At 41.7% G+C, this 24,732-nt stretch overlaps 1 protein-coding gene across 2 annotated transcripts in view; it reads left to right on the forward strand.

Moving 5' to 3' along the window:
• The window catches only part of hsf1 (heat shock transcription factor 1), a 105,411-nt gene extending 81,133 nt beyond the window's left edge, over positions 1 to 24,278 (forward strand). Inside the window, exons 10-14 of one of the 2 annotated variants that reach the window (XM_043690949.2) lie at positions 3,406 to 3,489; positions 15,501 to 15,606; positions 16,221 to 16,286; positions 16,927 to 16,993; positions 19,530 to 24,278. In XM_043690949.2, coding sequence (XP_043546884.1) covers positions 3,406 to 3,489; positions 15,501 to 15,606; positions 16,221 to 16,286; positions 16,927 to 16,993; positions 19,530 to 19,741 — 535 coding nt within the window. In that variant the 3' untranslated portion in view covers positions 19,742 to 24,278. The remainder of the gene's footprint in view (positions 1 to 3,405; positions 3,490 to 15,500; positions 15,607 to 16,220; positions 16,287 to 16,926; positions 16,994 to 19,529) is intronic. The other variant, XM_043690950.2, reaches the window with a different exon arrangement.
• Positions 24,279 to 24,732: the final 454 nt, after the last annotated feature.

The following is a 24,732-nucleotide window of genomic DNA, read 5'->3' on the forward strand; positions in this document are numbered from 1 at the left end:
TATTTGAAGCAGAGATATAGATTCTTGATTAGTAAGGAGATTAAACGTTAGAGGGCGAAGGCAGGAGAATGGAGTTGAGAAACACATCAGCCATAATCAAGTCACAGAGCAGACTCAGTTTGCCCAATTCTGCTCCTATATTTTATGGTCTTCTGCACCGCTTCTCCTGACATGTGTTACTTCACTCATTCTTCTTATCCCTGATACTGGGATAATACTGAGATTACTGTCTTCAAGATACTGTTTATCAATACCTTTCCTAATTCCCTAAACTCTGCTTTCAGGGTACCATCAGTGTAATTGATGCCAGTATGAACCATGCCCTCCCCAAAAGAATGTCATGCAGCTGCTCATTGCCATCCTTGGTCTTAGCACCAGGAAAGCAACATAGCATTCTGGAGTTACAGCCCTAACTATGGAATTTCATAACACAATACCATTCCTCTGAGAGTCTGCTGCCCTCAACATATTCAGAATGGAAAACTGATTAGTCAGCAAGATACCATCTGAAGACGCCTGCACAATGTGCCCAATAATCATGATAATCATCCATTCCTTTTCTGCCTGCAGAGTTCTTAACTCTAATGTGACCACTTCCATAAGTGCTAACCCCACAGTTATAATCTTCAGCACTGCACTGCAATGATTCTAGCTATTGCTGAAGTTCGAAAACCTTGACCTTGAGTTCCTGCATGCTCGTTCATTTCAGTCACGTCATGTCCATGATTCTCCACATGCCACAGGATGGGCATTCCACATGACTGAGCTACACTACCATGCCTTTAAACTTGCACCTGGACTACTTGTTATTGAGATGAGAAGAATTTCTTCACCCTAGAGGCTTGTGAACCTGTGGGATTCCCTGCCACAGGAAGCAGTTGAGGCCAAAGCGTTTAATTGTTTTTCCAGAGTTAGATATCATTTTTGGTGTTAAGTGGATCGAAGGGCATGGATAGAAAGTGGGAACAGGGTGCTAAGTAGGATGGTCAGCTCTGATTATATTGAATGGTGGACCCAAATGGCCTACTCCTGTTCCTATTTTCAGTGTTTTCATCAGCTCCTCCTGTGCCTTTTACTTTGCACAGACCCTTCACAGTGAGTGCTCACTGACCCAATAAACTCACAGCTCTGAAAAGTCCCTTTATTCCCTACTATTCCTTCCTCTCACTTATTCATAAATTACAGAAATGAAGAAACAATTACTTTCCTAATTCAGTGGCATAACACATTTGGAGCAAGGATCCAAGCTGAATAGTGGATAGCTCTCAGTCCCCTCACCTATTTAATTAGTAATGTGGGGAGTTTTGTTTTTAGCACACAGCGGGATTTATGGAATCCGCAGCCTGCAAGGATGGTTGCCATTCCAAGGGAATTGGATACATTGAAGAGGTTATACGTTATTCAGCTGCAGGAGGGCAATGGGATGGTGGAACTTGTTGAGTAGCTCTTTTAAAGAGTCAGCACAGTGGACCAAGTGGCTTTCTGTGTTGTATAACTACATGAGTTTGATTCTGTCTATTTGGTTTTAAGTAGGGACTCAGGATGATCCACATCTAGAATGAACCTCACATCTGCAGAATTTCTCCCCTTCATTAGATCATTCACAGAGAGTATGTTTCTGCTTTGTTCTCCTTGGAGAACATAATCTGGAGAGTCATCTGTTCAGGGAACCTGAGGCACAAACTCATAGGTAGATACTGTAACCTCTGCATCTGAGTGTAGAGCGGTAGTTATAATCTAAAATTTGTTTCTAAAAGCAATAAAGTTGCAATTTTGAACTGAACCTTTTGTTTTAAACATATGGTACATCAAATCTAATGTGCACTCCAATTCTGTGCCAATGCTTTTCCCACTGTGATTCCATCTTGCTGTTTGAAAATTGCCATAGTTGCAAAACCGAGAGAGTGGGGGAGGGAGAGAGACTTGAGAGTGAAGATGTTTTCTTTTCTTGTTCATCCAAGGGATGAGGGCATCGCTGGCTGGGCTAGAATTTATTGCCCAGAGAGCAGTTGAAGAGTCAGCCACATTACTCTGGGTCTGGGGTCACATGTAAGCCAAGCCAGGTCAGGACAGCAATTTCATTCCCTAAAGGATGTCAGTGAACCAGATGGGCTTTTCCTGACAATCAGCAAAAGATTCATGGTCATCATTAGACTCTTAATTCTGTTTTTTTTTTAATTGAATTCAAATTCCACTGTCTGCCATGGCAGGATTCGATCTTGAGTCCCCAGCATATTACCTGGGTTTCTGGATTAACAGTCTAGCAATAATACCACTAGGCTATCGCACCCAGAGGGTAGGGGAGCTGCTTAGACTGAGGAGTTAGTTTTAGATGAAAGCACCTTTACCCGTGTTTTCCAGGACAGGACATTCTAAGATCAACCAGTTAAACTGCACACAATATTGTTAAAATGCAAGGATTCAGAGAGGCGCTCAGCTGTTGGTACTCAGTTAGATCCTCATTGCAACTATTGTAGTCTCAGAACCAAAAGTTCAGATGGTGATCCCACTGGGGTCTCAATCCACAGTTTGAAACTCCACAGAGGCCTGTATCCTGTTACCAAGTCACTCTGTATTTACACGTGCATAGTACTTGACACTGGTTCGGCTTCCACCCAGCCAGCTCTGAGTGAACAGAAAGTGTCTGAGACTTTTATTTATATCTGTCAGCCAGGGTTCCCTCATTAAACCAGGTTAATAGCCCCAACCATGGAACTCATGCTTTCTGATGTCCTTATAATCACTCCTGACCTCCTTATAATCACTCCACTCTGGTCTTGGTTCATGCAACTTGCATGGCCATAGTGTGCTTTGATTTCAGCCCTCATGTCCCCAAAGTTATCCCTCAGTTTGTTTATCGATCCATGCTCATTTTTTGCATACTAATCCGTTCCCTGATCTCATTACAGTTTGACACTGAACTTACAAGAGCACAACTGTAAGTTGACAGCACTCCTGTTCAAATTGAATAAGAGCACTGATTGTAATTTGCCCACAGATACAACAGGTAATTTTTTTCGTTCACATTGCGCCCTAATTTTTACTGGCCACAACTAAGTCCAAAACCTAAAACAATCTTACTCAGTGTTCAGCCCACAAGTCCTAGTTGACCAACATGTTATGCCAAGGCAACTGCATCCTGTTTCTCTTGTATTTCACCTTGCAGGTTTTCCTGTGGAAGTTTGGTAAGGGTTTCTCTGAGTACTACTGCCTCATTGAGTGGGGACTCCCTAACTCAGCAGCAAAGATGTGTAGAAATTAACGGGAAACTTTTTACTTCAAGCTTGTATTGCTGTACTAAAGTTAGTGTTTGGATCTGGTTCAAGAAAATAGTGATGGGATTTGGGAAATCTGTGCTGCTGTCTCTCGTAGTGTCTAGCATGACCTTCTGTTTCTGTCTTTCAGTTTGATTCAAGCCCAGCAGATGTCAGAGGTCAATTGTGTTATCTCCAGTCTTTCCTCCTCTACTCACCCCAGAGCACTGATAGGGTTAGCATTTCTATTACACTGCTGTCTCCCTGATAAACACAACGTGTCTTGGTATAAATACTCCACCCAATCAACAATGCAGAGCAGGTCTGGGAGCAAGTATCTTCATTGTCCTTGTTCAATCATTTTATTTGCCCATAACCTAGGAAAGGAGGGAGGTTAACTAACATTCAAGCCTGTAAGCTTCCTCAATCCACCATCCCATCCCTGCACAAGTGGCAGGCCTGTAACCGCTTTGTCAAAGTCTTTTCAGGCAGTCTAAGTGAATAAAAGTTTTGATTGCATTGCTGAGTATAAAGGGGCTTGAAAATTTCTTGCTCCTTGGGTGCGCTGAGGTATTAGTGCCTCATTTGAGAGCAATATAGATTTATTTTCCAATTTCTACTGGACACGGTGATGTATTATCGAGAGAAAAAGCAGCTTTTCTGTGTTGTATGGTTTTTTAATGTATTAAATGTACTACAAGATATATTATTTGTTTGTGTTTAATATATTCTGACTACTCTCCTCTGCATGCTGTAGCATAGTGACTGTACGTATCCATAGGCTATTACAGTGTGAAATATGACTGGATCTGTGGAATGAGCAAGTGAGCAGCCTCTAGAAATGCTGCCCTGTTTTGCTGTTGAGTTCCAAGCTAAGTGTCAGACATAAGCTCTGTTTTTGACAGCTCTTGAGGATTTTTTTTTAATTATAGCACGCTGTATCACAATCAGACTTTTCATGCTAGCTACTTTTCAAATGGGCTAACTGTTATATGGGCAGGCTCCTGCAGGTCGCCATAAAATATGTGTCGGTGCTTTTGCCAGTGTTGATCAGGGGTATGAATATTGGTCAGGCATAACTACACAATATAGATTTTTATATGTGCTGTATGCTGACTACATGCACAGATATGGAGTTTAGGACATTCCCCACTAAGATCTTTTTAATTTCTACTTTGGACTAGCCAATTTTGATCACTTCACTACTTAAAGGTGGACTGTTTTTTTTTAAAGATTAGAATTGGAGTTAAAATGAACATTGTTCCACATTCAGCTTACTGACCATGTGTCATGTTAACGGTCCTCTTCTCCTTCTGTCTTGCGTGCAACTGTTTCTTCCCCTCCCTAATTCCTAATGATGGCATTCTGGTACCTCACTCCTTCCAATAGAAATCTTTCAGTACCTGTGGCACTATTTCTTTCCTGTCTCTTGCTGAGAGATGATTTGGATGGGAATTCTCATCAATGTTTTGCAAAATTATGCATCTCCTTTCAGCGATAAGAAATCAAATTACCAAAGCACATTGACTTTGCACTCATCAGGACAAATAAAAGAAAGACAAATTTCACATTATTGCAACAATTTACACAACAGGACAAAACAGTAATAAAAGCAAAATACTGCAGATACTCTGTACATAAAGTGCTGGAGAAACTCTGCATGAATTAGCAGCCTCTGGAGAGAGACAGACTTAACATTTTATCAAATGTGACTCTTCTTCCTACCTCATCAACATAGCTTCGAGGGTTCAGTGTCTGACATGTGGACCCAATAACTTTTATGTTGCCTCTTCATTAGTTAATGATTTTTTTCACCTCATCCTTCAAACCTTGCTGGGGGCAGTTCTGTGGGCACTTCCCACTGTCCATTCTTTTAATTAGGGATCAATGGGAGTGAATAGATGTAGTTAGTGTTATGGACCAGACCAGATCCCCCAAAATATTTTAGGATCATGGCCTAGACCCTAACTCTGTTATTTTACAGGCAGATGGAACACGCTATGTTCCAGATGCAATTCAATTGGTCAAACTGCCCAACATTAACTAAAACACAATTTGTTTAAATGCCATAGTTAAAATACAACCAGGGAAAGAGGAATTTAGAATAACTTGACTCTATTGGAAAACTTCACAGTAGATAGAGTAACTATTACTAACTAACTGTTCCAATATAGTAACATCCCATAAACACACCCTTTGGCAAAAAGATAAAATCAGAAAAATAGATTTGTTTCTTGGGTAATTTAGCAGCAGAGAGAAACCCTAGCTTCTAGCTGTAACTGAGAAAAGGACAAGATAGCTATACTTCAAGTCCACAAACAGCAATTCCTTAAAAGTAAACATAAAAACTAAAAAAAACTATAAAGCCTGGTTTGAGAGAGCTGGCCACACCCAGCCAGACTGCCTCCATTGTTCCAACTCTTTTTAAATACAAAGACCTCCCAAGCTGTTTACCTTCTTTACAGACAGTTCTACATCTCTCATTCTATCTCTTTGTAAATAAAACATTCCAAAATACCCTCTTAAAGCCATAGCATCATCACATTAGTTCTAGTGTTGTTGTTGAAAAGTTCTCTTTTCAGTTTGTTCTGATTTGTAATCAACAATTGCCTTCCACATTGTCAATTCAACTAATAACAAATTATGTTTATACAGATTTGATCTGGAGGTAGATCATCCACTGGGATTTGTTTGGACTCTGTCAAATTCACTTCTATTCCTATCAGCACCCAACCAAACCATAAGGAAAACTGGTACACACTTGCTGCCTTGCTTGGAATTTTTGTGTTTGTATCAAACACTGGACTTTCTGTTCTCTCTGGTTCAGTTATACACTATCAACCTTTCCAGTGAACAAAGTTTCAGATGTTTATCACAGCTTTACTCACCATTTTAAGCTGAAATAAATATTTGCCCTTTTTTGATTCCGGCAAGTCTAGATTGAATAAATACTAATCAATCCATTCCATCCAAAGTCTGTTTGTAGTTATTATACAAACCTAGGGGCAGAAGTAAGCCATTCAGCCCAATGGGTCTGCTGTGTTATCCAGTGAGATACCTGTTCTGATAATCCTCAGCTTAATTTTTTTGCCTTATCCCATATCTCTTGGATTACCTTTCTGATTAAAAATGTGTCTAATTCAGCCTTGAATATACTTGATGACCCAACCTCTGAATTAGGGCTTATGCCCGAAACATTGAATCTCCTGCTCCTCGGATGCTGCCTGGCCTGCTGTGTTTTTCCAGCACTACATTTTTCAACCTCTACAACGGTCCACGGTAAAGAATTCTACAGGATCATTACCCTCTGAGAAGAAATGGGCAGTCTCTTAATCTGAGGTTGTGCTCTCTGCTCCGAGTCTCTCCCACAGGGCAGGGGAAACAGGTTTTCTGCAGCTACCATGTCAATCCCTTAAGAATCTCGTGTTTCAGTAAGGTCTGCAATGATTACAGGACTCCAACCTACTCAACCTCTCCTCATGAGAAAATCTCCCCATAACCAGAATAAGCTGGTCAACCTACTGTGGGCTGTCACCAATGCTAGTGTACGTTTACTTAGAGAAGGGGACCGAAACTGTTCAGTGTTCTACGTGTGATCTGACTAGTTTTCGCAAAATGTCCTTAATTTTATACTTTATTCTCTTTGAATTAAAGGCCAACATTCTATGTGCCTTCCCTATTATCTGCTGAACTTGAATGTTAGCATTTTGTTACTCTTGTACAATGACGCTCAAATTTCTCTGTGCTGTGGCTTTATCTAGTTAAATAACATTTTATCTCTTCATCTTCCTGATCAAGTGCATGACCTCATTTTCTGACAGTATATTCCATCTGCAAAGTTTTTTGCTCATTTGTTAAATTGTCCATATCCCTCTGCAGATTCTTTGAGTCATCCTCACCACTTGTCTTCCCATCTGTTTTATGTCATAACTTGACAGTGTGTTCACTTTCCTTATTCAAACCATTTATATATATATTGTGAATAATTGTGGTCCTAACTCTGATTCCTGTGACCATCCACTAGATAAAGGTTGCCATCCTAAAAATGCCACCTTTTACCCCAATTCTGTCTTCTATCAGTAAGCCAATCCTCTCTTCGTGTATATCTTATTAAGTAGCCTGCTATGTGATACCTTATCAACACCTTTTGGAAATTCAAATATATTACTTCAACTGGTTTCCCCCTTTCTCCTGCTTGTTAACTCCTTCCTGAATTTTAACATATTTGTTAGGAATGATTTCCCCTTCATGAAGCCATGCTGATGCAGCTTGATCATGTTATGTACATCTAAATGCTCTGCTATTACATTCTTTATAATAGACTTTAGCATTTTCCTAATGACAGATATATGCTGCTATTCTCTGTGCTTTCTACCTTCTGTAGAAAATATTACATTCAAAAAGTAGGATATTCCCTAGTCATAGCCCATCTGCAGCTAGGAGACGACCCCCTTCTCATTTTTCACTTGTATCTGGATCGGTCCCTTCAGGACGCAGCCCTGAGATTGTGCTGACTTGACAGAGCTAAGGGGAAGTCTAAAGGCCCGATGGTTCAGATTTTAAATACCCTAAGTATAGAAACAGGCCCTTCGGCCCAACAAATCCACACCGGCCCGCCAAAGAGTGACCCACCCAGACCCATTCCCCCATCCTATATTTACCCCTGACTAATGTACCTAACACTATGGGCAGTTTAGCATGGCCAATTCACCTGGCCTGCACATTTTTGGATGTGAGAGGAAACCCACACAGACACCGGGAGAATATGCAAACTCCACACTGACAGTTGCCCAAGGCAGGAATCAAACCCGGGTCCCTGGTGCTGTGAGGCAGCGGTGCTAACCACTGAGCCACCGTGCCGCCCATAAACTTGCCAGAATGTGAGTGGAAGCACGAACTTGAATTTTGTAAAAAATCTCAAACAAATTAAAATCTTCTTTCACACCAGAAAGAAGATCTGCAGTAATGCTCCCATTACAAATGACAGTTATCAAGCTAGATGTAACTGGATAGATAAAGGAAAAAGGCAGATGTCTCCAATTAAGTATAATTTTGGACTGATTCTGGGGGTATGGTACGACCACTTAAAGGACCGGTATTGTGTCTACCTGTCAAGTCTTTTTGTGTTTGTGTTTAAAATGCAAGGTATTACTTTCTGTAATTTGAAGTGCAAGTTGTCAACAATAATAATGCTTAATTGCTTCAGCTTTTAGTCTTTTCATTATAGTCAACGTTTTGAACCACAAAATATTGGAATACCATCCTTTCATTCATTAATTGGAAGTTCACATTGCTTTCTAAAAATTATCAATATATATTAATATCCAAACAGGTGGCCCAAATAAAAGTCCAACAAAAATTTCAAACAGCTAATTGATGTAGGCACTTTATTGTTTCAAAACAGCTCAATGTTGTTATAATAAAAACAGAATTGCTAAGGTACTACCAAGAGACCTCTGCTAAAGTTGCTGGGTTGCGATGATTCACAATTAGAAAGTGACAAAAACAAATAGTTATCCATTAAGTCACATCAGCACCGTGGATGAAATGCCTGTGAATTTACCCTGCATCAAAGCTGTAGAATGCAAAGATGCAAACTCATCTTCGACCTCTGAGACCTAGGACTCTGCTTTCCTCTCTGTAATTGGATCCTCGACTTCCTGACTTCCTTACTTCCAGACCGTAATCAATAAGGACAAACATCAGCATCTCCTCCACAATAATCCTCAACACCAGTGCCCCGCAAGGCTGTGTACTCGGCCCCTATACGCCTTATACATGACTGTGTGGCTAAATTATGCTCCACCTCAATTTACAAGTTTGCTTGTACTGAGTCAGATGTTAAACAATGACGAGTTAGAGTACAGCAAAGAGCGAGAGAGCTTAGTGGCATGATGTAAAGACAACAATCTCCTTCAGTGTCAGCAAAATGAAGGAACTAGTCATCCACTTTAAGACGGGCAGAGGAGGACATGCCACTGTCTGTATTAATGGTGCTGAGGTAGAGAGCTCCAAGTTCCTAGCAGTAGATATCGCCAGTGATCTGTCCAGGTCCACCCACGTTGACGCTGCAGTCAAGATACCACACCAATGCCTTTACTTCCTCAGGAGGCTAAGGAACTTTGGCATGTTCGCAATGACCAATTTTTATAGTTGCACCATGGAAAGCATCCTATCCAGATGCAGCATGGCTTGTTATGGTTTTTTTGAAGAGGTAACAAGAAGATTGATAAGGGGAGAGCAGTAGACGTCTGTATAGACTTCAGCAAAGTGTTCGACAAGGTTCTGCATGGTAGAGTGGTTAGTTAGGTTAAATCACATGGGATCTGGGGAGTTAACCAATTGGATGTAAAATTGGATTAAAGGTGGGAGACAGAAGGTGATGGGTAGAGGGTTGCCTTTCAGACTGGAGGCCTGTGACCAGCAGTGTGCCACAAGGATCGGTCTGGATCCATTGCTTTTTGTCATTTGTATAAACTATTTGCATGTGAATATAGGAGGTATATTTAGTAGCTTTGCAGATGACAGCAAAATAGAAGGTGTAGTGGGCAATGAGGATGGTTATCTCAGACTACACCAAGACCTTGATCAGAAAGGCATTTGATAAGGTTCCCCATGGTAGGCTCATTCATAAAGTCAGGAAGTATGGGATACAGGGAGATTTGGCTATCTGGATTCAGAATTGGCTGGCTGACAGAAGGCAGAGAATGGTTGTAAATGGAAAGTATTCTGTCTGGAGGTCAGTATTCTGCGTGGAGGTCAGTGTTGAGTGGAGTCCCGCAGGGCTCTGTTCTTGGGCCTCTGCTCTTTATAGTTTTTATAAATGACTTGGATGAGGAGGTTGAGGGGTGGGTTAGTAATTTTGCAGATGACACAAAGGTTTGAGCTGTCGTCGATAGCATAGAAGGCTACTGCAGGTTGCAGCGTCACATAGACAGGATGCAGAGCTGGGCTGAGAAATGGCAGATGGAGTTCAACCTGGATAAATATGAAGTGATGCATCTTGGAAGGTCGAATTCGAATGCTGAATATAGGATTAAAGACAGGATTCTTGGCAGTGTGGAGGAACAGAGGGATCTGGGTGTGCAAGTACATAAATCCCTCAAAGTTGCCACCCAAGTGGATAGGGTTGTTAAGAAAGCATATGGAGTTTTGGCTTTCATTAACAGGGGGAGCGAGTTTAAGAGTCGCGAGGTTTTGCTGCAGCTCTACAAGTCCCTGGTAAGACCACACTTGGAATATTGTGTCCAGTTGTGGTCGCCTATTATAGGAAAGAGCTTAAAACTGTGTTGCTGGAAAAGCGCAGCAGGTCAGGCAGCATCCAAGGAGAAGGAGAGTCGACGTTTCGGGCAAAGGCCCTTCTATTATAGGAAAGATACAGAGTCCTTGGAGAGGGTGCAAAGAAGGTTTACCAGGATGCTGCCTGAACTGGAGGGCTTGCCTTATGAAGAAAGGTTGAATAAGCTCGGACTTTTTTCTCTGGAGAGAAGGAGGAAGAGAGGAGACCTGATCGAGGTATACAAGGTAATGAGAGGCATAGATAGAGTCAATAGCCAGAGACTTTTCCCCAGGGCAGGATTGACTGGTATGAGGAGTCATAGTTTTAAGATATTAGGAGGAAGGTATAAAGGAGATGACAGATGAAAGTTCTTTACACAGAGAGTTGTGAATGCATGGAATGCATTACCAGTTGTGTTGGTGTAAGCAGAGTCACTGGGGACATTTAAACGGCTGCTGGACATGCACATGGATAGCAGTGAGTTGAGGGGTGTATAGGTTAAGTTATTATATTTTACATTAAGAATAAACCTCGGCACAGCATTGTGGGCCAAAGGGCCTGTTCTGTGCTGTACTTTTCTATATTCTAGAAATGAACTGAGGAGTGACAGTGGAGTTTAATTTAGAGAAATGTGAGGTGTTGCATGTGAGGTGTTGGAGTTTAATTTAGAGAAATGTGAGGTAAGGCAAACCAGGACAGGACTTGTACTATTAATAGAAAAGCCCTGAGGAATGATGCTGAACAAAGAGACTTAGGGCTGCAGGTGCATAGTTCCTTGAAAGTGGAGTCGCAGGTAGACAGGCTGATGAAGAAGGCTTTTGGCAATCTAGCCTTCACTGGTCAGAATGTTGAGTGTAGGAATTGGGATGTCATATTGCGGTAATACAGGACATTGGTGAGGCCACTTTGAGAATACTGCCAACAATTCTGGTCGCCCTTCTATAGCAAGGAATTTGTTAAACTTGAAAGAGTGCAGAAATGATTTACAAGGATGTTGCCAGGACTCGGGGATTGAGCTACAGGGAGAGAGGCTGAATGGGCTGGAGCATTTTTCCTGGTGTGTTGGAGGTTGAGGGGTGACCTTATAGAGATTTCTAAAATCATGGGGAACAGGGATAGGGTGAATAGCCATGCTCTTTTTCCCAGTATGGAGAGTGCAAAACTAGAGAACATCGGTTTCTGGTGAGAGCGGAAAGGTTTAAGACCATAAGACGTAGGAACAGAAATTAGGTCATTCTGCCCATCGTGTCTGCTCTGCCATTCAGTCGTGGCTGATAGGTTTTTTAACCCCATTTTCCCATTTCCTTGCTGTAACCTTTGATCTCCTTGGCAATCAAGAACCTATCTATCTCTGTTTTAAATACACTCAATTACCTGGCCTCCACTGCCTTCTGTGGCAGTGAATTCCACAGATTCACCACTCTTTGGCTGAAGATGTTTCTCCTTATCTCCGTTCGAAAAGCTCTTCCTTTACTCGAAAGCTGTGCCCTCGCGTCTTCATCTCTCCTGACGGTGGAAACATCTTCCCATCGCCCACTTTGTCTAGGCCATTCAGTATTCTGACAATTTCGATCAGATCCCCAGTCATCCTTCTAAACTCTCAAGTAAAGTCCCAGAATCCTCAAACATTCCTTTCATTCCTGGCATCATTCTCATGAACTTCCACCAAACCCACTCCAAGCCCAATGCATCTTTCCTGAGGAATGGGGCCCAAATTTGCTCACAATACTCTAAATGTGGTCTGATCAGAGTCTTTTAAAGCCTCAGAAATATATCCCTGCTTTTATATTCTAGTCCCCTCGAGATGAATGACAACATTTTATTTACCTACCTAACTACCTGTAGGGTTCAGTATTTAGCACTGCTGCCTCACAGTGCAAGGGACCCAGGTTCAATTCCCGCCTTGGGCAACTGTCTGTGTGGAGTTATTCACATTCTCCCCGTGTCTGCGTGGGTTTCCTTCGGGTGCTCCAGTTTCCTCCCACAGTCCAAAGATGTGCAAGTTAGGTGAATTGGCCATGCTAAATTGCACCTAGTGTTAGGTGGAGGGGAGTGGGTCTGGGTGGGTTGCTCTTTGGAGGGTCGGTGTGGACTTGTTCGGCCGAAGGGCCTGTTTCCACACTGTAGGGGATCCAATCCAATCTAATCTAATCAGAAGAAGGTTGAGAGGTGACTTAATTAAGACATATAAGATAATCAGAGGGTTAGATCGGGGTGGACAGTGAGAACCTTTTCCCTCGGATGGCAATGGCTAGCACGAGGGGACATAGCTTCAAATTGAGGGGTGATAGATATAGGACAGGTGTCAAAGGTTGTTTCTTTACTCAGAGTAGTAGGGGCATGGAATGCACTGTCTGTAACAGTAATAGACTCGCCAACTTTAAGGGTATTTAAATGGTCATTGGATGAGAATGGAATGGTGTAGGTTAGATGGGCTTCAGATTGGTTTCTAAGGATAGTGCAATACTGAGGGCTGAAGGGCCTGTACTGCGTTGTAATGTTCTGTGTTGTAACTTTCCACATAGAGGGTGGGACACGTATGGAACGAGCTGCCAGAGGCGGTGGTGAAATGCTGATGCAATTACAGTATTTCAAAGGCATATGGGTGGGTATATGCATAGGAAGGGTTTAAAGGGATGCCAAGTGCTGGCAAATGAGTCTTGGTCAGATTGGGATGTCTGGTTGGCACAGATGAGTTGGACCGAAGGGTCTTTTTCCATGCTGTAGGACTCCATGACTCTTGAAGTGGATGTAAAACTTGCCTTTGTAACTTTCTATGTCAAAATTGCTTTTGTGTGTTTTTCTCTATCCATTTGTTTTTGTCTCCATGTGTATGTGCCCCTCTCCAGTTCTGAGTTCTGCTACGTGTCTTACTCTGTGTTTGACTTTCTCTCCCTCTGTCTCTATCTTTCTTTCCCTCACTCAACTTCCACTGTGTTTCTCTGTCTTGGTGTCTTGGCACTTTTCAGATTGAGTGAGTATGTTCTTGTTTTGCTTAATGATTGGTGACTTGGTCTCTCTCCAAACACTGTGAAGAGGTGACAGATCCAAAGTTGAATGAATAGTGGCCTCCTGGTGAAATTGAGGGGACTTCAACCTTTGACATGATGCTGACTCAAAAAGGGTCATATTCGTATGAAAAGTCATTCATTAGATCAGTTTGAAATTGCCAATTTATTAACTTGTGCTGCATTCTGAGAGATCTAGCTGTGGTATAACCAGGTTGATTTCCTCCACTTGTTGTGTTCCCAATCTCAGCCATGCTAATAAAGAGACGATGCAGCCCTTTCCCAGGTTGCTTCCTGAAAGAGGAGCAAGTGCAGCTTGAGGCTGATGAACAGCTCTTCCACCCACACCTTTTGACCACTTACATATTTGAAAGTGGAAAAGGTGGTGAAATTTATGGAACAACTACTGTGTTTTTAAAATCATAGTTGGCTTTTGTTTCACCCCACTGGGGTGCCATGCTGTAAACTGAGCCTCACTATTGCCGGAGCCCCAAATATTAAAGATTTTGTGTCTATGATATGCACAATACCTCAATTTACCTGACTTTCACAGACTAGGGTTGATAGAAACCACGGGCCAGGTTTCTGTACTAACCAAGAATTATTCTTTATTACAAATAATTAGACTCTGGCTACAGCCAAACAGATATAAACAAACACAGAAATTGCTGGAGACACTCAGCAGATCTGGAGACACTCAGCAGATCTGGCACCATCTGTGGAAAGAGAAACAGAGTTAACATTCTGAGTCTTCCTTAAGGAATTCTGATGGTTCTCTCTCCAGAGATGCTGCCAGAATTCTCCAGTATTTTCAGTTTGTTTCAGGTTTCCAAGATCTGCAGTATTTTGCTTTTAAACAGATATAGACCATTAACATATAACACTTAACAAAAAAAAATCCCCATAAAATAAACTCATTTTTCTCTCATACTCACTCTCTCTCTCACACATGTTCACACACGCGTTCATACACACACATCTGGCACTATCCATAGAGAGAAAGCAGAGTTACCATTTCAGAACCAGTGAACCTTCTTCAGAGATTCGCTACATTTCGCTCCACATGCATCCAAACCTCCTGAGCTTTTCCAGCAATTTTTATGTTTTTGATTTCCAGCATCCACAATTCTTTAGGTTTTTAATTAGAGAAAATAGATTATTGGAAGACATAGAAAAACTGGAAAATCAGTTCAGTGGTCTTTATTTCCCTGCTTCCAATAAGACAATTGTTTTCAACTGGCCAGACCTCTTGTTCAGATGTCTTTCTCCGGATGCTTCCACTGGGTTGTAACAAGTTACTAATACACTTGGAAAATGCCTCTGATTTTACAATTTAGAAGTTACAGCTTCCAGCACCTGCTGCAGGAAAGCTAACTTTCTTCAGGTTCAAACTGTGGAGAACTGTGAATATGGAGAACAGAGCTTCTGGGTTGGGTGAAGATCTACACATTTCTTTTTGTCTCTCTCTCTATTTCTGTCACTCTTGTAACTTGTTTTCAGCTCCAAGCTGCTCAGCCACTGCAGAACCAATTACACAGCTGTTAGCAAGCAAAAGGTCTCTGCCATTGGTTTGCAGGATGAGTGACAGTTATCAATCGGCTTAGTATTGCCAACAAGAGCTGTATCATTACACACCCTTGGCTCCAGACCCTCTGCTAAATGAACTTCACTTACTGATTGTTTAAACAGTTATTTGCAATGCCTGCCATGGCTACTGTGTTACTTTCCATCAAAACTGCAGCCACTCTTTCAAACACTGGTTTGTAAAACACCTGTCTCTTGTTTCAGTCTCCACTTCACAAAAAAAATCAAAAATAAGAAGACACCTACCATGCACTTCTGTCCCTAGCCTTCCTGGAATTCTTTTGGAAAAATGACATACGGTAATGGAACAGAAAATGTCTTACCTTAAAACAATCTAAGTTAAAGCATTATTTCTCATTTTCTCTTCTTCTGCAGAAATGATTTCTCCAATCACTTGGATAGAATTGATTCGAGTTTGGATAACCTACAAAACCTACTATCAGGACAGACTTTCAATATGGAATCCAGCACGCTTTTAGATGTGAGTTTGCTTTGGTTGTGAACTGGGGATTTAATTCTCCTGCTGCTGCTCTGGAATTTGAATTTAATTACATAAATATGGAATAAAAGCCTGGTTTATGTAATGAGGACCATTAAATTACCAACCTGCTGTAAAAATCCATGTGGTTTGTTCATGTCCTGTGAGAAATTAAATCAGCCTGTCTGGCTGATACGTGAGTGCAGACTTGCAGCTTGACCTTTAACCACTTAGTTGCCTTCAAGAAGCTGGCTCACCCTGCTTTGTCGAGGGCTATTCGGGATGAATGCCAGCTCATTGAATAAAAGAAAATATCAGTTGCCACTCCTTCTAAATTAAATTATTTCTGTGCATATTTATCAAGCGGTGACAAAATATGAGCATATGTAAAGAAAATTCTGGAACACTTACTTGGAAAGACTTTAAATCGGTTGAGTAACATGTCCTTGTAGCAATGTCAAGTGGGAGTTAAAGCTCCTGATCCCTGTGCTAACAGGTCAGCTGTGTATTTCTATGCGTGTTATGTAGTACCTTTATCCATTCAGTCAACAGAGGGAGCTGTTTTACTGTGTTTTGGTCGAAGTTTGGAAATTAACTGTGCTTTCTTTCATTTGCAGCTGTTTAACCCCTCGCTGTCTGCCATTGACCTGAACTTGCCAGATGTGGAGGGGAACCTAGAAGAAGTAAGTAGAGTAATCCTCATTCATTATTCTACTTCTGATCCAGAGAAGCACCATATTTAGTGTAATGACCTGAAGTGAATCAGATTTTCCCCTTAGAATCAATATGAAAGCTATAGTTTGGTACTGTGGGACCTTTCTCATCAGAGAAAGTAATTATAATTAAAGCGCATTACCATGGATAATGAAAATTTAAAATGAAAGGAAAGTGTCTTTTGGTTTTAAATAGATTTGGCAGCATCAGTGGAAAGATTTGGAGATGCCGGTGTTCGACGAGGTGTACAAAGTTAAAAGTCACACAACACCAGCTTATAGTCCAGCAAGTTTATTTGGAACACTAGCTTCCAGCGCGCTGCTCCTTCATCAGCAGCGCTCTGAAAGCTAGTGCTTCCAAACTAACCTGTTGGACTATTAGCTGGTGTTGTGTGATTTTTAACTCAGTGGAAAGAAACAGTGATATTTCATGTCACACATGACTCTTGTCCAGCATTAACCTACATAAGGGAGGGTTCCTGCTCCCTCTGTTTTGGGAGGCTCTGTTATGAGCTGTGCTTTGAAGTAAACATTTGATAAAGCTAGTTTTTTTTATTAATTTTCCCAAATTACTGACCTTTTTTTCTCTCTCTGCTAATTAACTTTGCAGATGCAAGTTATGATGGGCTCTCAGGATCAGAAAGGTTCGGGGACAGATACAAGCACTTTGGATGCAGGTAACTTAAAGGGAGATTGCAAAATTTTTTTAAACCTAGGCCTGGGGATATTTCCCAAAATGCTGTCTGCTCTGAGTTAAAATGTCTTCCATTGGATGTGAGTTCTCTGCAGAGGAAAGGATTTGCACTTATCTGACTTCTTTCTCATCCATCCCTGTGAATTCTGAAAGAATTTCACAACCACCAAATTATTTTTCAGCTCTGGACATAGGCAAACGAAGCGCACAACAGAATCCTATAAAAGGCAGTAATACAGGAATCTGTTTTGTGAGTGAATTACTTATGGCATTAACCTTTACACGTTCACCAATGGAACTCCCTGCTCAGCTTCAAATATTGCAGATTTAGTCAGAAATGTTGTATTATTGATCTTGCCAGTTTCCATTTATATTCAGAGCAATAGAGATATAAATTGATAGACTTACTGTTCCACTCCACAAATGCCTAACTAAAAGGCAAGTGTGCTGGTTTTCTATTATGTTCTCAATTTACTTCTTTAAAATGTCTTTGTAACCCCTCTTCCAACCCTCCATGGAGATTATTGTTTTGACATAAATGTAAGCAAATAGAATGGGCCTGGAGCTGATTGGAAGGTGATCTTAATGAAACATAGAAGATTAAAGGTCTTGACAGGAAAGAAACTCGGAGAATATTTCCCTTGATTGGGGAGTTTAGATCTAGGATAACATGCTCAGGAGAAGAACACAACCATTTAGAACTGAGATGAGAGAGTCTCTTATTCAAGGCTGTGAACCTTTTGGAAATTGCTACCCCAGAGGTTCATGGCAACCCAATTGTTCAGCAGATTTGTGTTTGACATTGATAGGTTTGCGGATGGTGAGGCAAGTGTAACTCTTGTAGAATGCCAGCCATGATCTGTTTTACATGAGGGTCCTGTTCATTACAGAAAGAACACATACACACACTACACCAACTTGACACAACAGGTGACAGCCATTCACTGGTTCATTGCCTTGACCCATCAGAGTCTACCTGCCTGGTTTAAAATGGAAACCAAGCCTGGCAGGTAGCTGTTGAATGGTTGTAGTTTCCATGGTAATGTCTTTCCCAATCAGAATTCTCCTTTCATGTAGTATAAGTATTAGCTTTGCCCTTGAATTGGTACTCTTATGAATTGTCCTGATTTGTTCAAGATGAAAAACCTCAATAAAATGTCTTTTCCTTTGCAACTATGTACAAGTCCTGTTCTTCCATGCAACTGTTTAAAGATAACAGAAAGATTGTCATATGAGGAAAAGTTAAAGAGACTGGGCCTATATTCTATGGGGTTTAGAAGAAGGAGAAGTGATCTCATTCAAAGATACAAAATTCATTCAGGTTAGAAACGGGGTGAATGCAGATTGAGCTGTGTGAGCCAGCGGACAAGTCTTAGAATAAAGACAGGCCACTTACAATTAAGATTAGAAGGAATCTCTTCACTTGGTGAGGAATCTTTGGAATTCTTCCCAAGAGGGCTGTGGAGGCTAAGCTGTTCGGCATGTTCAAGACTAAGACGGATAGATTTCTATGTGTCAAAGATATCACAGAAATGTTATAGTGCAGAAGGAGGCCACTCAACCCATTCGGCTTAGACTAGCTCTCTGAACAAGCTTCATGACTTAGTGCCATTCTGCAGCCCATTTCTTGTAATTCGGCACATTACTTGAATTTAAGTACTGCCCTTTGGAATGCCTTGATTGACCCCATCGTTACCACATTCCCAGGCAGTGTATTCCAGACCTGAACCATTTGGTGTGTGTAAAAGCTTCTTCTTGCATCACGTTTATTTCCTTCGCAGACCTGTTTTAAATCTGTGCCCCCTCATTCTTGATCCATTTATATCAAGGGAGATGGGAATAGTGCAGGAAAATGGTGTTGGAGTCGCAGATTAACCATGATCTCATTGAAAACAAACATGAGGGGCTGGTTGGCCTCCTGCAGTTTATATTTCTTATTTACAAGCTTTTTATTACATATGCATCAATTGTATTTCATGTTCGCCAACTCCCATTGTGAAATTTAAACTTGTCTCTCTGGATCGCTAATCCAAGCCAGTGGCATAATCATTACCACTATGGCAGGAACTGAGCATTAGAATCCTGACATGCTTGCTTGCAGAATGATGACCCTCTCCCTAGTCCAGCTGCAATGATTTCAACACAATGTCTTATGACGTAGTGACAGTATCCCTATCAATCGGTCAGAAGCTTGGATTCATGTCCAACACCAGGACTTGTTTGCCGCAATGGACTGCTTATCACTTTATTGATTGGGCAAATAATCAGCATGCCAGGAGAATCCTGCTGACCTATCCTACTTTTCCCCAAAGAAGAAAGAAGTGTGTGTAAAGATATGCTTTAAGAACAAACAATTCTATAATGAGTCCACAGCTGAGACCTGCTGGGTCCAATTGGAAAGTGAGCCTTGTATCTGTGGATTGTGTGACCTATGTCACTGTGATACCAAATCCCATTCTGTTCATATCCTCAGTTGCACTGCACAATTGAATAACTTGTGTGTCTCCTCTCTTGTTTAGGAAAGCAAGTTGTCCAGTACAATGCCCCACCTCTACTAATGGTAGACACCAACACCAGTGATATAGGGGACCTCCCGGTTTTATTTGAGCTTGGAGATTCTCCGTACTTTCAGCCTGAAGACAACTTAAACCTGGATCCCACGGATGATGACCCACTGTCCCTCCTATCAAGCAGCAACCTGTCACACACAAAGGATCCACCTGTCTCCTAACTCCAGGAGAGCCTTCCCCCTACTTTCCTCCACCCAACCATGCTCCAAACGCTGGACTGTTTGTTCAGGGGACGGCTTTCTGCTGCAGGAGAGAACACAGGATGAGAGAGTGAAACTGTATCTTTAAATATTTTATTTTAACCAGTTTGCATTTCTAGCCTGATAAACTCTTATTGCAAGTAGAGAACAGCCTGGGTTCAATCACAGGGAAGTGTATCATAGGGATCCTTCTCCTGTTAAGTCCCAACATCATTGATTAAGGACAAGATCATTGATTGCAGACAGCAATTTTCTTTAATCTTGATTCTCCCTTTTAAAGCGACAAAGAGCAGTTAGACTCTATTGCCCTAATAACAAGTTCTGTTGGAGGAAGATTTAGAAACCACTATCACTTTTCTCTGAGTAAAGAGATATCGTTATATTATGTTAATTTCTGTTTTGTGTTGTCCCTACTCTCCACCCTTCCCTGCCCCTCCCCTGCCTTCCCTCCAATGTCCTTGTTTTTGTATATTTACACTTTAATCCAGTTGCTGATAAGTGAAGATGTATTTTTGATTCGTATTAAAAAAAAAGGTTTTTTAAAAAAAGTTAATATTCTAGCTTGTACTGTAAAGCCTGCAATGATGTGGTAGAAAGGAGGTTTATTTTTTTATGCACTATATTTTGGAAGCTTACAAAATAGTTTCACGAAGAATCAGAAATTGGAATGTAGGGATAAGGATTGCTGTTTTGAGTATAATCCATGTGCTCTCATTCTCTCACTTGTAGTTCACGTATTTACATTGAAGACAAACTCAATTCGCTGATTCCTTCTTTCCAGTGCTGGTGATGGGTTATTTCAATGGGAGAGCAGTGGAACCTTGCCATTAATGTAACTGCTGTGTGGTTGGTCTTGGGGCCCACAATCTCAGCAGACGTGCTCGTGCAGTCCTGAGAAAGCAGAGGTGAGGCATACATCAACCTGCTCAGGTAGTCGTAGGTGAGCCCTCTTTTTTTTTTAGAGGAAGGGCCCTTTTTTCAGAGGAAGTCAGGGCTTCCCCAATTATCACAGCAGCATTTCTCTCTTCTGTGTGTCCATTCCATCCCCCAAATTGCTCTGGGACATAATGCATAAGATGTAAGAGCAGAATTAGGCCATTCAGCCCATTGAATCTCTCCATCATTCAATCATGGCTGGAATGTTTCCAAACCCTGTGGAGTCAAAGAGTAATACTGCATAGAAACAGACCCTTCAGCCCAAATTGGTCCATGCTGACCATGGTGCCCACTCAGCTACTTCCAATTGCCCGCATTTGGTCCATATCCTACTTAAACCCTTCCCATCCATGTACCTATCCAAATGTTTTTTAAATCTTGCTATTGCACCTTGTCTGGCAGCCCATTCCATATATGCACCACTCTGTGTGAAGAAGTTGCCCCTCAGGTCCTTCCTAAATCTTTCCCCGCTCATCTTAAACCTGTGCTCTCTGGTTTTCAGATCCCCATCCCTGTGCATTCATCCTATCAATGTCGTTCATGATTTTATACACCTCTATAAGATCACCCCTCATTCTCCTATGTTCCAAGGAATAAAGTCGTATCCCATTCTCCTACCTTAGAACATAGAGAATTACAGCACAGTACAGGCTCTTTGGCTCTCGATGTTGCACCGATCTTCTTCAAGAACCTATCTATCTCTGTCTTATATAGGCTCAATGACTTGGCCTCCACAGCCTTCTGTGGCAATAAATTTCACAGATTAACCACCCTCTTGCTGAAGAAACTCCTTTTCTTAGTTCAAAAGGATTGTCCCTGCATTCTGACACTGTGCCCTCAGGTCCTAGTCTCTTCTATTAGTGACAACATTTTCGCCATGTCTACTCTATCCACTACTAGTAAGATACCCTCATCCTTCTCAATTCTATTATGAGCAGACCCAGAGTTGTCAACCGCTCCTCATATGACAAACCTGGGGATCATTCTTGTGAACCTCCTCTGGACCCCCTTCGACGCCAGTACATCCTTCCTTAGATGCAGGGCCCAAAACTGCTCACAAGCTTCCAAATGCAGTCTGACCAGAGCCTTATACACCCTCAGCAGTACATCTCTGCTCTTGTATTCTTGCCCTCAAAATGAATGCCAACATTGCATTTGCCTTCCTAACTACAGTGCAGCGCTTGCTCAGCACTGACCCTCCAACAGTGCAGCTCTCCCTCAGTACTGCATCAGTGTGTTGACCAAGGTTTCAGCCTCAGCTTTCTGGGTCTTATCAAATGATTGTGCCAGTGTTCTGTTTCTGACCTCAAAGACATCAGAGCAGTTCCCTGCTTTTATGAGTTTGTTTATTCATGGATGTTGCCTGATCCGTGATGTAAAAACTCTTCTCTGGTCTGTCATCAGTTGGATTGAGAATGGGGATGTTTAGAAGGAAGTCGTTGTTGATGTTTCATCTGTTTTGGGAGACGATAGATGGAGTCACCTGGCGGGTTCCTGACTCTGGGAATTTGACTCCAAAGCCACAATAATAATGCTGAAGGAAAGCAGAATAGGGATACGATGCGAAACGAAATTCTGCCAGTGCACATTCAACTTGACCAAAGAAGTGATGGCTTCACTTTGCTGCAGTCAATTCCCAGCCAGTTCTGTGCATTAATATAAGCCACTGTTCTTTGACCAGCACATTCTTCCCTGAGTGTCAGGAGGCTGCAGAGACTCGAGACTCCAAAAATCGAGGCTAATGCCCTCATGCATTGCTGAGGTACTACAGCACTGTTGGAGGTAAACCTAAAAGATGTCAGGACAGTTATTCCAGAGGCAAGCAGTGAGATTATCCTGGTGCCCTGACCAATATTTGTCTCTTAATGAATAATGCAAAAGCATTATTTAGTTGTGACTTTGTTGCTGTTTGTGGGATCTTGCTGTGTGCTAATCGTATGTAACAGTTCCTATATTGCAGCCACGACTACACTTTAAAAGTCAGTCACTTGCTGGTATCCTGAGGGTTGAGAAAGATGTCTTCGAAATTCCCGTCCCTCTTTCTTTAAACTGATGCAGTCACTCAGGCTGACTCTGGTACTGAACCCAGGGAACAAAGTGGACTAAATGCTGCTGGAAACCAATTGCAATGGGTATTCATACCGGGCAAGAATCTGCCATCAGGCCTACTGGCCTGAATCTATAGCCTTGAGGCTAAAGTCTTCCTTGCACTTCAGTATTGACAACCCAACTCTTGGACTGATCTGTTTTAGTCTCCCTTACCTTGAGAAGAGGTTTAATTTTAAGCGACTTTTTTTGTCTTTCCCTGATCTTTATAAATGCCGGTGAGCTGACATGGGTAGTGATAGTATGGTTATTTGAGGATGAGGGATATCGTAGTTCCACACAGGAATTGCAGATACAGTCTGGAAGAGGGAAGGTGAGTTGTTACTGGGTAGTAATCAGGAGTAGGACCCACACCTGCTCAGAGTGTCGATTGCAGCTTGCAGGAACGATTCGCTGTCTGTCTGGGAGCTGCTGTTTCTGTGTTGTGTTTTTATTCATTGAGGGGACGTGGGTGTCGCTGGCTGGGCCAGCATTTACTGCCCATTCTTAGTTGTCCTTAAGATGGTGGTGGTGGCTGCCTTCTTGAACTATTGCGGTCCACATGCTGTTGGTAGACCCACAATACGGTTAGGGAGGGAATTCCAGGATTTAGGATTAGCAATATATTTCCATGTCAGGATGGTGAACGGCTTGGAGGGGAACTTTCAGGGGGTGGTGTTCACGTGTATCTTCTGGATGGAAGTGGTCGTGAGTTTGTAGGGTAATTTTGAAAGAGCCTTCAAGGATCCTTTAGGTCCAAACACTTTGAGCAGCCTCTGGTTTTAAATGCTGAATGTTAGCAGCTTGAGTGAGTTGGCCCCTGCCTCCCTCTAGTCTTCCTGATAGTGTGAGAATGGCGGAATGGGAAGAACGAGAAATATGAACTGACTGATTTCTAAACTGAAGTGTGCATACCTTTGCTTCCTCACTTCGATGCCTCTTCACCCAATCACTTGTACAATCCACTCTGAAACCCCTCGGCAGCTTTAATATTCAGGAGTGGACCTGGACATTGAATAACATGTGTCATTGTCTGAATACTTCCCTGTTCAACAACAAAAGGGTCTTGGCATCCTTCCCCTGTTTGAACATGTTTGGGTATGAGTTGGTTTTATTTTATATATTTTAAGTATCATAGCTGCCCTTCTGAATGTTTTAGATAAAAATGGTAACTGTTGGTGGAAGAGAGCACTGCTGCGTGTAAGTATGAGCGGTATCAGCAGTTTTGCAAATGAGTGACGCCCGACATGCTGCAAAGCATGCACACCCCCATGTTGTTAAAATGCGACATTGCATTCTGTGTAAAACTGTCCATAGACAATTGGCAGCTGTGTGTATCAGACATGCACAGTGCACTTATTCTTGTATTTAAACAGTCAATGTCCAAAGTTGCCAAGTGACTGAAGGGGCTTTCAAATGTAAATAAATTGTAAATGCTGCTGTTTAATGCCATAATAAAAAAGATTGTATAGAAGTGTCGAATGGTTACAGCACCTATATCCATATAAAGAGAAAATACTAAATACATTGCTCAAAATTCTTCCTTCTTTTGATTTTGGATTATTACTTTTTGATGGCTAAACTCGTGCAGTAAATTAGTCAAAAAAAACAATATCCTTTCAATAAATTAACCCAAAAATCTGAGCTAATCTGGAGAAATTAGGTCAAACCCAGCTGGAGCAGATTTCAATTTGCTGGATGTGGGATAAAAATCTTAACAATGATGAGCATTGTCAGAAAAACCCATCTGGTTCACTAATGTCCTTTAGGGAAAGTAACTTACCTGGTCTGGCCTATATGTGACTCCAGACCCACAACTGACTCTTAACTGCCCTCTGGGCAATAAGGGATGAGTGAAAAATATACTCCACTGCTTTCCTATTCCTACATATGTTCAGTGTAGAAGGAGATTTACTCTATGTCTAACCCCG

The sequence above is a fragment of the Chiloscyllium plagiosum genome, unplaced genomic scaffold (assembly GCF_037043375.1).
Source record: "Chiloscyllium plagiosum isolate Xiang-an unplaced genomic scaffold, Cpla_swu_hap1 HiC_scaffold_5, whole genome shotgun sequence".
Lineage (NCBI taxonomy): Eukaryota > Metazoa > Chordata > Chondrichthyes > Orectolobiformes > Hemiscylliidae > Chiloscyllium > Chiloscyllium plagiosum.